The 10815-nt window shown below is 58.5% G+C and overlaps 2 protein-coding genes across 7 annotated transcripts in view; one reads left to right on the forward strand and one right to left on the reverse strand.

The window, feature by feature from the left end:
* Nucleotides 1–9674, forward strand: part of MAST3 (microtubule associated serine/threonine kinase 3) — a 27326-nt gene extending 17652 nt beyond the window's left edge. For all 6 annotated transcript variants that reach the window (XM_062627528.1, XM_062627531.1, XM_062627532.1 and 3 more), the window contains 21 exons: nt 921–996; nt 1098–1307; nt 1387–1488; nt 2480–2612; nt 3115–3182; nt 3527–3612; nt 3747–3955; nt 4189–4327; nt 4550–4682; nt 4793–4958; nt 5220–5321; nt 5595–5717; nt 6040–6149; nt 6296–6432; nt 6603–6835; nt 6944–7144; nt 7228–7454; nt 7564–7686; nt 7838–7974; nt 8145–8326; nt 8438–9674. In XM_062627528.1, the coding sequence (XP_062483512.1) occupies nt 921–996; nt 1098–1307; nt 1387–1488; nt 2480–2612; nt 3115–3182; nt 3527–3612; nt 3747–3955; nt 4189–4327; nt 4550–4682; nt 4793–4958; nt 5220–5321; nt 5595–5717; nt 6040–6149; nt 6296–6432; nt 6603–6835; nt 6944–7144; nt 7228–7454; nt 7564–7686; nt 7838–7974; nt 8145–8326; nt 8438–9432 (3892 nt within the window). In that variant the 3' untranslated portion in view covers nt 9433–9674. The remainder of the gene's footprint in view (nt 1–920; nt 997–1097; nt 1308–1386; nt 1489–2479; nt 2613–3114; nt 3183–3526; nt 3613–3746; nt 3956–4188; nt 4328–4549; nt 4683–4792; nt 4959–5219; nt 5322–5594; nt 5718–6039; nt 6150–6295; nt 6433–6602; nt 6836–6943; nt 7145–7227; nt 7455–7563; nt 7687–7837; nt 7975–8144; nt 8327–8437) is intronic.
* Nucleotides 1–10815, reverse strand: part of THOP1 (thimet oligopeptidase 1) — a 330697-nt gene that overhangs the window by 286729 nt on the left and 33153 nt on the right. The window lies entirely within an intron of this gene.

The following is a 10815-nucleotide window of genomic DNA, read 5'->3' on the forward strand; positions in this document are numbered from 1 at the left end:
GATGGCAGGGGGATGGCGCAGCCAGAGCATCCTCTGCCCTCCTGTGACCTGTTCCTGACGGGTCCCAGTCCTGCTAAACCCATCCCAAGGTTTTTGCCTTGCTGGGGTAGTGGGGAAGATGGGGCTTGAGGGTGTAGATGCCCCGTCCCTGGGTGTGTTCATGGTCCGGTCGGACGGGGTTCTGAGCAGCCTGATGCAGTTGAAGATATCCCTGCTTATTGCATGGGGTTTGGCCCAGATGGCCTTCAAAGGTCCCTTCTAACCCAAACCATTCCACGAGCGTCTATGGTTCCGTGATCCTAAGCGCTGTGAGTTTGGGCATTAGGGTCTGGTTCTCAGCATCCTCTCGGCTGTTGGGATGTGCCATTTCTCTCCTGGCAGCAGACAACACCTGAGAGCGAGGTTTCCTGGGGCTGAAGCTGGAGAAAGTGGGGTTTGTTCCAAAAGAGTTGGTTTGCAGCTTCTCGCTCAGTAGAGCCTGGGAGAGGCAATGTCGGGTGAGGGTAAGAGAGAAGCTGTGTTTAATGAAGGTCCCTGCATCCACCACGGGTTGGTTCGGGTTTATTTTGCTGGTGAGCTGCAAAAAGGGCAACGGTGGCAAGAAACGGTGGGATCCAGAGGAAGGGAAGGAGGAACTCATTCTTCAAAGCCAAGTGACTGATGCACGAGGTTCTCAGCTCTGGATTTGCAAGTGACTTGAGTTTGGAGACCTGGGTTTGTGGGCGGTTAACCTTCCCTGGACCAGATCCATGCAGGATGGGAGGGATGCTGCTGGAAGTGGTGGCTGCACTCAGATGAGCTTTAACAACTTGGGATAGGTGTTAGAAGGAAGGAACAAATTACTCTTCAGGGATAGTAGCTATTTGCATAGATGTAAATGATTTGGACCTCATAACACAACTGGTTTCCTCCCCCTGCAGCCCTGGACGGACGAGTGGAATGTTTGATAATGAGGTGGTGATGATGAACCATGTCTACAAGGAGAGGTTCCCCAAGGTAACCGCTCGGAGTGCGCGCATGGGGACGCGTGTTCCCATCACCACCAGATGATCCTTGAGGCCCCTTCCCACCTGGTATTGCCTGATTCTGCCTTGCAGGCCACGGCCCAGATGGAAGAGCGTCTGCAGGACACCATCACCAACTTCTCTCCCAGCAGCACGCTGCCGCTGGCAGACGGGGTGCTGGGCTTCATCCACCACCAAATCATCGAGCTGGCCCGTGACTGCTTGGCAAAGTCCCAGGGAGCTCTCATCACCTCCCGCTACTTCATGGAGCTGCAGGAGAAGCTCGAGAAGATGCTCCGGGATGTGAGTACGGGGCAGTTCCCTGTCCCATGTCCTCCTGAGGCCACCGAGCGATGCCTGACTTGGGTCTCCTCCCTGGCAGGCTCAGGAGCGTTCAGAGAGCGAGGAGGTGAAGTTCATTGACCAACTGGTGAGGAAGCTGCTGATCATTATCTCCCGTCCTGCGCGCCTCCTGGAGTGCCTGGTGAGACATGGCAGGTCCTGGTGTCGTGGAATCAGAGAATAGCCAGGGTTGGAAAGGACCTTAAGATCATCCAGTTCCAACCCCTGCCATGGGCAGGGACACCTCACACTAAACCATGGCACCCAAGGCTCTGTCCAACCTGCCCTTGAACACCGCCAGGGATGGAGCATTCACAACCTCCCTGGGCAACCCATTCCAGTGCCTCACCACCCTGACAGTGAAGAACTTCTTCCTTATATCCAATCTAAACTTCCCCTGTTTAAGTTTGAACCCATCACCCCTTGTCCTATCACTGCAGTCCCTAATGAAGAGCCCCTCTCCAGCATCCTTGTAGCCTCCTTCAGACACTGGAAGCTGCTCTGAGGTCTCCATGCAGCCTTCTCTTCTCCAGGCTGAACAGCCCCTGTGTTCTCAGCCTCTCTCCATACAGGAGGTGCTCGAGTCCCCTGATCATCCTCCACCCAGAGAGGAGGCTTGCCATGAAGCACAAGGCATCTTCTCACCACCCTGCCTGGTCCACGATGGGAACTGCTTCTCATCATCCAGGCCAGGCTGTAGCAAGGAGCTAAGACCAGCCCTAGCATTCCAGCTGTATCTGACAGAGGAGAAGCTGGTTTTCCCTAGTGGAGCAGGGAGAAGTGAACTTGGAAAGTTTTATCATCCATTCCAAGGGGGTTTCTTTGGCTGTTGCACCTCACCTTTGTGCTGTGGTTCCTGCAGCTGGAGGAAGGAGCCACGGCAAAGCGTGCTCCTGGTGTGGTCTCCTTGGGTTCCCCTCCAAGGCCAACCCGTGGGGTTACATTTTTTTGCCATCAACTCTTTCCATGGGGAATGATGGGGGAACGATGCTAGAAACAGGAGCAGTGCTCAGCCTTCTCCTGCACGCATCCAGAGCCTGTCCCCAGTTACAGGTGGCCCCCGCAAGGCTTCAAGGAAAGGTTTAACTTTGCAAAGCCTCTCTCCTAAACCGTGTGTGGTTTTCCCCATCCAGGAGTTTGACCCGGAGGAGTTCTACCACCTCCTGGAAGCTGCAGAAGGACACGCCAAAGTTGGCCAGGGAATAAAGACCGATATCCCCCGATACATCATCAGCCAACTGGGGCTCGTCAAGGACCCACTGGAGGGTAGGGAAGTGCTTAGGTTGGTGGCCCCAAGGTCTTCAGTGGGGTGTGGGTCCCAGTTTGGGCCATTGGTGAGCGTGAATCAGCACTGGGAGGTGGCAGAGGGACCAGCAGAGCTGCGCTGGTGTCGTAGGATGGGTCCCAGCAGGACCACGGGGACGGTGTCCAAGACTCCTGGCCAGCCCCACATCCCTCATTATTGCTCCCAGTGCGTTCAGCAAAGCAGATTAAGCTCAAGAACACTTAATCCATAGGAAACCACGGCCTTGTGGGGAGAACCATAATCCCTGAGGGACACGGGAATGACCAGGACAAAACGAATTCTCTCAATGTTTGACCTCGTATCCAGCCTCTTAACGCCATCACCCGAATTCCTCCAGCTCGGGCAAAGCACATGGCTAAATCCCTGTGGGATCCCTGAGTTTGGAGAGCGAGTGGTTGGTGGGGGGTTATTTTGGTGAGGGTTGAGCATGAAGGAGGTGAAAACCATCCCTGTCTTCTGCAGAGATGGTGCAGCTGGATCACTTCGACAGCGGGAACACCATCACGCCAGAGAACGATGATGCCTGTGAGGTGAGCACGGTCCTACCCGCATGTCCCATGTGCTGGCCCCGGCTTCGTCCTGCCTCGCCCCACGCCAAGGCTCCTTGCAGCAGCTCCTCTGCTATCTAGGGCTGGGAGATGTTAGTTTGGGCTGTGCCCAAGGGTGGCTGCTGTGTTCAGGTGTAAGACCTCACAGTCCCTCCTCTGGCTTCTTGAGTGGACTCTTGACCTGCAGAGCATCTCGGTCTTCTGGCTTGGGGTTTATAGCTGGAGAGGGCTCAGGGAGGGATGCCCGCTGGCAGCAAGGAGCTGATGGTGCTCGGATGAGTGCCAGCGTGCTGGGATACGTTAGAAACCTCCTGTGTCTTCTTCAGAGCCAGCCTTCAGCCACCGCTCCTCGGAGGAAGCCCTGCGAGGGTGACTTTGAGACCATCAAACTGATCAGCAACGGCGCTTATGGGTGAGTTGGGAAGTTCCTAACGCTTGTCTCCATCTGCAGCCCCCTACCAAGTCCTCCCTCGCTGCACCCTGTGCTGCTGGTGGTGAACAGATGGAGAGCACATGTTGAGGGGCAGGCGTTTTGCTGTCTCCTAGGGCCGTGTACCTGGTGAGGCACAGGGAGACGCGGCAGCGCTTCGCCTTGAAGAAGATCAACAAGCAGAACCTCATCCTGAGGAACCAGATCCAGCAGGTGTTTGTGGAAAGGGACATCCTCACCTTCGCAGAGAACCCCTTTGTGGTCAGCATGTTCTGCTCCTTCGAGACGAAGCGGCACCTCTGCATGGTGATGGAGTATGTGGAAGGTGAGGGAGGACGGGATTCCGGGCTGGCTGGTGCAGGGAGCATCAGTGTCCGAGCATCAAGGCCACCACCTGGGCTTTGCTCTAGGGAGCAGATTGGAAAGCACGAGCAGATGCTTCTGTGATCCTGAATCACAGCCTTGCTCCCTGCTGGGAGCCTGCTTGGCAGGAGAGGCTTCATAGCCCTGCCTGATGATCCCCCTGCCTCCTCTGAGCCCCTGTGTGTGTCCCCACAGGGGGGGATTGTGCCACGTTGCTGAAGAACATGGGCCCGCTGCCTGTTGACATGGCCAAGATGTACTTTGCCGAGACGGTTCTCGCTCTGGAGTATCTGCACAACTACGGCATCGTCCACCGGGACCTCAAACCTGACAAGTGAGGACGTGTGTCAGGTCTGAGCAAGGATGGGGTTGGGTTTGGATGGGGAAGGGAAAGGCACTGATCCAAGCCAAGGGGATAGGGCAGAATGAGGTTTTGGTGCCCAAATACTTGCTTCTGTGCTGTTGCACCAGGACCAGGAGTCCTGGGGTCTGGCTGGCCCTGCTCAGGTCCCAGAAGCAAACAGCATCATTGTGGGGCATCCGTCTTCTCTTGCAGTTTGCTCATCACCTCTATGGGCCACATAAAGCTGACAGACTTCGGTCTGTCGAAGATCGGCTTGATGAACATGACCACGAACCTCTATGAAGGGCATATGGAGAAGGACACTCGGGAGTTCATGGACAAGCAGGTACGAGGTCCTGCCCCACTTGGCCACTCTGCTGTCGCTAAGGACCGGGATAGCCTTGAGACCTGCTCTAGAGGTCACTGGAGAGGTGTCAGCCACTGCTTCCCATGCAGGTGTGTGGCACTCCGGAGTACATTGCCCCAGAAGTCATCCTCATCCAGGGCTACGGGAAGCCCGTTGACTGGTGGGCCATGGGCATCATCCTCTACGAGTTCCTGGTGGGCTGCGTCCCCTTCTTTGGAGACACCCCCGAGGAGCTCTTTGGGCAGGTCATCAGTGGTGAGTGTTGGTGATTCCCACTTCCCAGCAGCCATGGCTCGTCTTTAGCTCATAGAGAGCTTCAGTCCTTCATTCATACCCTGCTGAACAGCAAAGAGGCTCCTCAAGCTTTGCTTTCCTGCTTTGGGAGCAGGATTTCATGTGCTGCAGCTCCCGGGGGACTTTCCTCTTGCCTGGAAGCAGCTTCTCCTGCAACCTCACGTCATCGCAATCCCCAAACTCTTCCGGCCACTCCAAACTCCTTTTCCTTTTTCCTTGCAGATGAAATCATGTGGCCAGAAGGGGATGAGGCTCTTCCTGCGGATGCCCAGGACCTGATCACCCGCTTGCTGAGACAGTGTCCCCTCGAACGCTTGGGCACTGGTACGCACGGCAATGCCTGGGTAGCGCTTGAGGGGTGACCGGGAACCCCAATTTAGCTCAAGCTGGGGTTGTGCTGAAACCAAAGCCATGTTGAGGATGCTCAGAGGAGGTCTCCTGCTCGGGGTTCACCCCAAGAAGGCTGCACAGGGCTCCGGTCCCTCCTGGCTTAAGCCATTTGCTGTGCATGGAGGAGAGACGGTGCCATTTGGGATGGGAGTGGGAGCATCCCGGATCCTGCCCTCTCCCCCTGACGTGGGTTTCTCTGCCTGGCAGGGGGTGCCCATGAGGTGAAGCACCATTCCTTCTTCCTCCACCTGGACTGGAACGGGCTGCTGCGGCAGAAGGCCGAGTTCATCCCCCAGCTGGAGTCGGAGGATGACACCAGCTACTTTGACAGTGAGGCCAAATCCATCCCCTTTTCCCTCTGCTCTGTCAATCCGTTATCCCAGTTCAGATGCTCCTGTGGGATGGAGGAGGTGGAAAACTCCTGGGTGAAGCTGGTCCCCTCACAACTGAAGTCACAAACCAGATGCAATCCTGTTTGCAGGCTGCTCAGTCTTACCAAAAACCTTCTCACCCCAAAACTCCCCAGAGAGCTGGGACTGGGCTGTCAGCCTCAGTACAGCTCCCCATGGTTGTAGGTCCCAGCAGGGTCAGGCAGGACGCGGTGTGCTGCGGGCAGCGTGCCAGCTCTGCCCGCTCTGGCTCTTGCTTTCAGCTCGCTCTGAGAGGTACCAGCACTTGGATTCAGAGGATGAAGAAACCAACGATGAGGAATCATCCGTGGAGATTGGGCAGTTCTCCTCCTGCTCCCATCGCTTCAGCAAGGTGCTCCAAATCCTCCTCCGGCATCCGCAGGGAGAGGCTTTGGCACTGCAGCCGGCACAGCTGTGCTGAGCATCGGTGTCTTGGCTGATGCCGGGGAGCCTGGATTCCCAAATCTGCTCCTTGCTGACGGCTCGTCTCCTCCTCAGGTGTACAGCAGCTCCGAATTCCTGGCGGTTAACTCCAGCCTCAGCGTCTCATCCTCTGACCGGAGCCACAACGAGGACAAGGAGGACAGGCACTCAGGAGATGAGGACAAGAGCCGGCTGGCGGGCACTGAACCCCGGTGCGTGGTGAGATGGGGGATGCAGCATTGATACGGGCTTGTACCGGTGCCAGGGGCTTGTGCCGGCACCGAGGGTTTGTGCTGGCACCAAGGGCTTGCGGAGGTGTTGGTGACGGTGGCCCCCTCACCCGTCTCTGGTTGTCCCAAGCCCTCCTGCTGTCCCCATGCAGGCTCCGCTCCTGGACATCCTGCAGCTCCACACCGTACACCTCCCGGCAGGAGCGGAGCCGCAGCCCCACTGCGCTGCCCAGCACCGTCAGCCTGGACACCATGCCCAAGTTTGCCTTCTCCTCGGAGGATGAAAGTCCTTGCGTGGCATCCTCCAAGCCGGAGAGACCCAAGTTTGTGCTGGGAGACCCTGACGCAGGGACTGGTGGTGTGGTGAAGCCGTCAGTGTTATCCGGTGTGTGGGCGATGCCAGTGTGGAATGCTCCGGGACCTACCGAGGTGCCCACGTGGCTTGGGGTGGCTTTTCCACACCCCCACATTCTCCCTCCTCCCTTCTCCACAGCCGACCTCGTCAGCCTGAACCACATCCGCCTCCGAAGCAACAGCACCGGCACCAAAACCCCGGCTCCACGGGGCCTGGAGCCGGGCGGGAGCCGCCGGCTGAGCAGCCAGAAGGATGTGCCAGACAGACAGAGAGCCTCGCCGGGCAGCCGCGTCCCCAAATCCGCCTCTGTCTCAGCCCTGTCCCTCATCATCACATCAGGTCTGTGCCCTGCATGCTCTATCCTGCCGGGTGCCCGTTGCCAAGTGCTTTTCGGATGCTGAGCCGGCTTCTCCTGCTTGCAGATGACTTCGGTGGAGGTGCCCTGATGAGCCCCATCTCCCCCCACTCCCTCTCATCCAACCCTTCTTCCCGTGATTCCTCCCCAAGCCGAGATTCATCCCTGGCCATCGCCAGCCTGCGGCCCCCCATCATCATCCACAGCTCGGGCAAGAAGTACGGCTTCACCCTGCGCGCCATCCGCGTCTACATGGGTGACAGCGACGTCTACACCGTGCACCACATGGTCTGGGTATGTGGGGAGGGACCAGTAGCACCAGGCACCAGGTTTCCCAATGGGAAAACCCTGGGAGGAAACTCAGGCTTTGCATCTGAATGAAACCTTGGTCTTTTGCTTGCAGAGCGTGGAAGAGGGGAGCCCGGCGCAGGAAGCGGGGCTGAGAGCGGGTGACCTCATCACACATGTGAATGGCGAGTCAGTGCTCGGTTTAGTCCATCGGGACGTCGTGGAGCTGCTGCTGAAGGTAGGTGACCAGAGCCACGCTGCTTGCCCAGGACCGGTGCATCCATCCAGCAGCTCTCCGGCATTGCCTCCACCAGCAGCCAAGGCAGGAGCTGGTTTGGATCCGGTGCTTGGATCCAGCGCGCTGCAGTGATTCGTTTCCCATCCCTCAGAGTGGGAATAAAGTGGCCCTGAGGACCACGGCCCTGGAGAACACCTCCATCAAAATCGGCCCCGCGCGGAAAAACAGCTCCAAGACCAGGATGGCGCGGAGGAGTAAGAAGAGCAGGAAAAGGGACGGCCAGGAGAGGTGGGTGGAATTGGGCTGGGATAAAACGGCCTTTGTCCTGGTGTGTGCCGTACCGAGGGGGTTTGCTCTGGCTCTGCCATACTGTGGTGTCCAGCTTGGCAGACTCAGGGCCACCAGCTTTCAGGGCTCTTCCTTTCCCCACCACCCCTTTGTGTGTGTCCCCTCCCCAGGAGAAAATCCCTTTTCAAGAAGATCTCCAAGCAGTCGTCGGTCCTGCACACCAGCCGCAGCTACTCCTCGGGCCTCCATCACTCGCTGTCCTCCAGCGAGAGCCTTCCGGAGTCCCCCACACACAGCGTGTCCCCCGGTCCCCCCACTCCCTGCCGCAGCCCCGCTCCCGACCTGCCCTCAGGTACCCCAACCTCATCCAAGACGGGATATCTGCTCTGGGGCAGCGCGGTGTGGCTGCCGTGTGCCCCCCATCGCCGTCCCTCACGCTGACCTGTTTCTCTTTGTCCTGCAGATGCTGTGTCCCCACAGAGCACCTCTCCCTCCTCCAGCACCCCAACGTCACCCGCCGGCCATGTGCGCCCCAGCTCTCTGCACGGGCTGGCACCCAAACTGGGTGGGCAACGCTACAAAGTGGGACGTCGCAAATCCACCAGCAGCATCCCCCCCTCGCCCCTCGCCTGTACCCCTTCCTCCTCCCAGCGCCCACCTTCTCCCCAACGCTCCCCATCTCCGCTCCCTGGGTACCCCAAAACCCCTCATTCCTTCCAGGGGAAGACCCTGTCCCCCCCCACCATCGTCCGTCAGAGCTCCCGGCCCCGCAGTGCTGATTGCCCCCGCTCCCCGCTCCTCAAACGTGTCCAGTCAGCTGAGATCGTCACCATCCTGGTGGAGAAGAAGACCGGCAGTGGCCGCAAGCTGGGGCTGGAGATGCCCACCATGGATGGGGAGGCCATCGGGGAGGGTGAAGCCCCGGGGTACCCCGGGGAGCACGGTTATCACCCCGCTGCCAGCTCCCGGCTGGCGGAGAGGCACGACCGGGACCAGGAGGTGGTGGTCATGCGACGCTTGAACCTCTCGGAGCGCCGGGACTCCTTCAAGAAGCAAGAAGCGGTTCAAGAAGTGAGTTTTGATGAGTCGGATGCGGTGTCGGCAAGTGAAGACGGTGGCAAGGGCGAAGCCGGGCAGGGGGTGGGTACCGAGAAGCCAAAGCCCAGCTCGGTCCCACAGATCGCGGTGCAGGGCTCCGAGAGCGACGAGCAGGAGCTGGCGGTGGCCGAATGGGAATGCCAGGGCTCCTACCCCATCCGCAATGCCGAGGAGCCCAACAGCAGCATCACCTTGCGGTGGCGGGATGGATGCGAGCATCCGGACCATGGCTCCCAGCAGCACTGGAACTGCAGAGAGGGAGCAGCCGGCCCCCGGCAACCCCTGCGGGGCCAGGGGCCATTGGGTGCTCAGCACCCAGCACCCCGGAGCAGCGCGTGGAGCGGGACCAAGCACCCTTGAGCCCCCACGCCAGGAGGGTTCAGGATCCCTGCAGCATCCCACCGCCTCCCGAAAATCCCCATCCCCTGTGGTGTATCCATGGCGAACATCCCTGGAGCCATCGCGGACGGGCTGTGGCTGTGCCCTGGCACTTGGGCTCCCCCGAAGGCTTTTTGTACCCCTCGAGAGATGCTCTTATTTTTCTAGAGACGCGGGAGCTTTGCTGGCCCCGACCTTTGTGTACAGCAAAGACTCGATGCAAAGAGTCCTCAATTAATTTATTACTTTTTATAAGCTAAACGGGCAGTGCAGGACCGGCGCAGGGTCCCACACGGCCCCGGGGAGGGCGGGGGGGGGGGGGGGGGGGGTGTCCCAGGCTTTTCCATGCAGTTCCCATCCTGACCACATGCTGTTTTCTAACCCGCTCGCTTTTCCCCACTTTTTAACTTCAGTTTCAGCTGGAAAGACCCCAAATCTCCCGAGAAACCCCAGTTGGGGGGGTGGGGTGGGGTGTGGAGTGGGAGAATTGTAGGAGTTTAAATGAAAAAGCCCAAGCCAACCCCACAGCGACATTCCCCAGTACTCGCAGTCCCAGCTGGGATGCAGAGGGGTGATTTTATTTGCATAGGGTTCATCATGCAGTGATGCAGATGGTTTATTCATCAGAGGAGAGCGGATGTAAAGGTTTTAATTGGTTTATTCAGAGCCTTTTGGAGCCCCCCAGCTCCATCAGCCCTTCCAGGTGGGAAAAGCAGAGACCTCCCCTTGGGGGGCAGCAACCGGGTGCAAATCTCAATGGGGTTTTTAGGGTTGGCTTTGCTCTTTGCATCTCTTCCACCACCACGTTCCGTGGTGGCCATCGCTCAGTGCATAGAGATATCCATAAAAAGCCAGTATTCCTGGCAGCGCCTGTGCTGCTGCTTCATTTGGCATCTGGAATTCCATCCCCCCCCCCCCCCCCCCCCCCGTCGCTTTTTATCCAACAAAACTACGGCTCATCCCGGCGTTTCCCTCCCATTTCTACTGTTTTCTATGATATAAACGTTCCCATTTGATAGTGCATGTTCCAGCTTCCCCCCCCGTGCTGCCGTTTGCTGCCCTGGTGCTGGTGCTGGGCATCGGGCATCCCTGTGCCGCCACCAACGGGCACATTCCCTACCCTGGAGCAGCGCGTTGGATTATGTTGTGTGCCTGTGGTTGGTGCCAGGTCCCGTCTCTTGTTTCTCCCGTTTAAACCGGTGCCCTTTAACGCCAACAAATGAGCAGCCAGAGCGGCTCGGTCTTTCCTTTGCTTCTTCCTCTATTGTCTGTACAAAGGTCTGGGAAGGCAGCGGGGATGTGGGGAGACATCAGGCACCCCCTGCACACCAGCACTGTGGGAAGGGGGCTTGGCTGTGCACCAGT

Source organism: Pezoporus occidentalis, unplaced genomic scaffold (assembly GCF_034315485.1).
Source record: "Pezoporus occidentalis ecotype Australia unplaced genomic scaffold, CSIRO_AGI_Poc_V1 ctg301, whole genome shotgun sequence".
NCBI lineage: Eukaryota > Metazoa > Chordata > Aves > Psittaciformes > Psittacidae > Pezoporus > Pezoporus occidentalis.